Source organism: Trypanosoma equiperdum, assembly GCF_001457755.1.
Source record: "Trypanosoma equiperdum strain OVI genome assembly, contig: ctg_623, whole genome shotgun sequence".
Classification (NCBI taxonomy): Eukaryota; Euglenozoa; class Kinetoplastea; order Trypanosomatida; family Trypanosomatidae; genus Trypanosoma; species Trypanosoma equiperdum.
Window position 1 is genome coordinate 9,078 of NW_027124558.1, and position 4,096 is coordinate 13,173.

The 4,096-nt window shown below is 41.6% G+C and overlaps 1 protein-coding gene across 1 annotated transcript; it reads right to left on the minus strand.

Annotated features, from left to right (window-relative positions):
- Positions 1-1,138: 1,138 nt before the first annotated feature.
- On the minus strand, positions 1,139-2,707 carry TEOVI_000283900 (Trypanosomal VSG domain containing protein, putative; the record flags this gene model as incomplete). The annotated part of the gene is made up of 1 exon (XM_067225846.1): positions 1,139-2,707. The coding sequence occupies one exon, from the start codon at positions 2,705-2,707 to the stop codon at positions 1,139-1,141; it is 1,569 nt and encodes a 522-aa protein (XP_067081947.1).
- Positions 2,708-4,096: the final 1,389 nt, after the last annotated feature.

Genomic DNA, 4,096 nt, shown 5'->3' on the forward strand with positions numbered 1-4,096 from the left:
GCTTTTTTGGTATCTTGTAGTGCGGTCCAGGTTACTCTACTTGGCGCTTTCGTTAGGTCATCCGCAAAGCTACAGGCCTTTGTCCACGCTGCATAGCTGATGGGGTTGTTTCCTCCGTCTGTTGGTTTTGTCAGTAGGCTGAGCAACGTTGCAGCAACAGCCAAGCGTGCAGATTCTATTTGCATTACCGTTTTTTGAATGTTTTAACATGCCTATCTCTAATATCCCCCCTTTTAATTCTTTTACTTTCGCGATGTTATTTTCTTTGATTGTCATTTTTTCAGCTTTAAAAGGTTTACGAATTTGGTTCTGTGCTTTCTTTCATGCCACTACAGTTTTTTCCTGTCTCTATTCTTGCGCTAGCGTCTTGTTATTTAACTTCTGGCGAAGGATACTTCGCTTCTGCTCGCTACATTTATGTTAGCGATCGCGGTCGTTAGTTTTTCGCACAAATGTAATGCATATTTGACCTTCATCTATCAAATCATCCCTGCATTCTCCTCAGTTTAGTACAAATACCCCACATTTATCCTATGAATTCCTAGCGCTTTTTTAGTTTAATATATAACATTAAGGTACCCCATTATATAAAAAATCGGAGTCACTACCATCGTCTCCTCTGTGTCATCTATCCATTGTTGTGTAAAAATGGCACATCATTTTTTGCTCCTGATTTATCATTGTTCGCTAGGCTTCCGCTTACTCTGTCATTTTATTGAAAAATTTCGGTTTTACTTATCCTCTGATATCGCTACTTCTATATATAACGAATACATTTGGCTTGTAAACCGTGCTCTTTCTCTCTCTCTACACCTTATTATTATCTCCATCATGTGCTTGTGATTTAAGCTAAGCATATTACACGTCCCTACTGTTCCGCTTTTTCTATAGCAATATTCCTTTTGATAAATCTTTCTTACCAGCTGGCTCACCCACTAACTCACTCTCATAACAACAGTTACTTTCGTTTAACTGCTTCTATTGTGGTTGTCCATTGAGTTCTCATTACTAACCTTATTATAATATTCGTATTTACACACTCACAACACACTTCTCTCGTTACCATTACTATTCATACAGTATTATCCTACTATATTACACATACTGGCCACTATCTTGTATATCTTAGAAAATTCTCTCAAAAATAGCAAGTTTCATAAATTTCATAAATTCGAGCAAAAATCTTAAATATTTTTCGTCCCCAAATAAAAACTGCAAGCAAAAGAGGGGCCTTATGAATGACAAAAGAATTGCTTGCTGTGGTGTTTGTGTTTGTTTTTCCATCTTTGCCTTCTGTTTCTTGGATTTCTTTTTCTACTGCTTGTTTGGCTTCCTTATCCAATTTGCACTTCTTTTTGCCACCTTCTTCGTCAACTAATTTGCAGGGCTTCTCGCACTTGCTCACTCCTTGTTCTGCACACGCCTCGTCAGTTGCTGCTACCTTGCTGGGGGTGTTGTTTGTTGCGCTGCCCTGTGCGTTGCTTGATGGTGTGGGAAGCTCTTTAATTTCTTCAGCTAGGCGGTAAGCATGAACGAGTTCCACTTGCAATTGACTAGCTATGGAATTGGCTTTTGTGATTGCTGCTTCTCTGTTGTGCAGTTTAACTAGTAAAGTGGATAATGTCGCTATCCACGGTATTTTGTCCACTTCGAATGTCCCTCCTGCGACCACACCGGTTACTTTTACGCAGATCCCTCCGCTGTCTTTGCCGTTGCAACTGCCGCTCATAGAAGCGCCCAGGGTCGCGTCGGCGTTGCTGATTTTAAAGTCGTTTGTTGCCTCTGTTATTTTTTGCTCCAGCACTGCGGCCGTTAGCACTTTGGCTGTTGACGGTTGACAATACGCTTTGGGTTCCGTTAGTTGGGCTGCTTGTGGCGCGCTGGCGTCAACGCTCCACGTTGTGCCTAGTTTAACCGGTAGTCCGCATACGCCGTCGACGTTGTTGGCGTCTGCTTTGGCGCAAATGCACGCTAAAGTAGCTATTATGCTTTTGGCTTTGATTGCCGACTTCGTTGTTTCGCAGCTTGCAGCGTAGTTGGCGCCGCCGCCGTCTGCAAACGCTGATGCCACTGCTGGTGCCGCTTTTGTCGCTATGTTTTGACCATACGCAGCCAGGTTTAGGTCTTTGCGTGCGCTTTCGTCGGTTACCGCATCTATTGCTTGTCGCTGCGTCTTGTACTCTGACATTAAATGTCCTGCTCTTTCTGTTAGAGTTTTTATTCTGGCGGCCGCTTGTTGCCGTTGTTCTGGTAAAAGGCTATGGAATCCCCTTTTCTGTATGTGTTTCCCTCCGTCAGCAGTCTTTATTGCCTTTAAGGCGCTAAGCCAGTCAGTCCATTGTTCGGCCCAGCCTCCTGGGTCCTTTAAACCGTCGGGCTTTGCTTCGTGCCAGTTCTTGTTGTCGCCGTTTTTGCTGAACATCTTCTGCCATGATTCGTCGCTGAGACTCATGTTTAACTGCAATAGTTCGCTGTAAGCTGCTACTTCCGCCGGAGGAGCTTGTGGAAGTCCTGGAAGAGCGTCTGCCAACGCAATCAAGCTGCAAAGGTGAGTAAATTCGTTAGCGTTATGACCTATGCCTACATTACCGTTGACTCCAATTGCTGCCGCCAAAAGTATGAAAAGTGCGGCTAACTGGTGGCGCACAAGGGCACAGCAGTGCTTCTTACATATTCTGCACTGTTTTGTGTGCTGATTACTGTTCATCGTGCCTACCTATCTTGCATGATGTCATGAGGGGGTCAAATAGACTCTAGTATTTTGAAGTATAGTTCTTGTTTGCTGTGATTACTCTCATTTATTGGAGTTGGTGTTCCGTTCCTATTGGGTACTGGTCAGATCATTGTCTGCTGTGTGGGTTTGCTGCTTACCAAAATTGAGGGCATTGTCTCCTTGTTTGAGCCCTGGTTTGGGACGGTTGTCGACAAAATCAAATTTATCTAGAGCCCCGTCGCCTTTCATCAACTATTTTGTCTTTGTTGTTTGTTTGTCTCCGAAAATGAGATACCTGCGCTGCAGAGTCACTTACGTTTCAACTTTTTCTAGTCGATATTCACTTTTTTGTACGGACTTCAGTGTTTTTGTCTATTCGACAGATAGATGGGAGAATACCGGTTGGACTGAACTGCACGCGTGTGGACAGGGCCACGATCCCATGGAATCATCAGCAATAGTCGCTACAACTTTGTAAGTGAGGCTTCTTCGTTACTCTGAGAAACAGGTCTCTCATTACCTTGGTTGTTAGTTGCTACTGTTTATTTTATTTCTGCTCGCTGAGTTGCAGCCTATTATAAACTCTTGAGTTACATTCGCTTCTAGGTGTCTGGTGAGCTGCGATTGAGAAGGTGTAGTTGCCTTTATAATCTTTAATTCTTTGTTTTATCTATGCTATTGGACTGCTTTCGCTGTTTGTTTGCATTAATAATTGTATAAATTGGTTACAATGTTCTAACCAAGCTTCACTCAGCTTTTACAAAATCTCCATCTGCTTCTCCGCCATATATATACTCTATTTCCAGAAAAAACTAAAAAAACTCTCTTTGTATATATGAATTTTCAACTTATTTTCTCTGCAAATGTTTCTATTGAAGACAAGCTCCTGTTGTGTAGTCCAATATTCAATTCCGACATAACTCTGACGCGTCGTTGAGTCGCACGATCTTAAGTATATAGGATTGCTATCCGTGTTTATTGTCATCTTCATTTTTCTCTTCTGCGTTATTGTAGGTTTTTCTGCGGCCTGTCGTTTTAACTGTTCTTGATGCAACGCCTCAATTCTGTGTTAGCATTTATTCTTGTATATATGTACAATTCTTGAATATATTCAAAGGTTTTTCATTGAGCCAGCGCGGAAGTGGCGAAGTGTCACTTGAAACTCTCTGTGCCTCAATTATCGGTTTCGTGCCATGCTGCATGCGATAATTTAAATAGTTTTCGATTTTTAATTTTTTTTTTTAGCAGTCCCCAGTAGTCTGCTGATAGTCATAGTTTTCAAATACACCTTCTGATAATATAATAATGTCTACAAAATATGTTGGTCATTATTATTATTACTATTATCATCATTATTATTATTACTGCTCTTATTATAATATT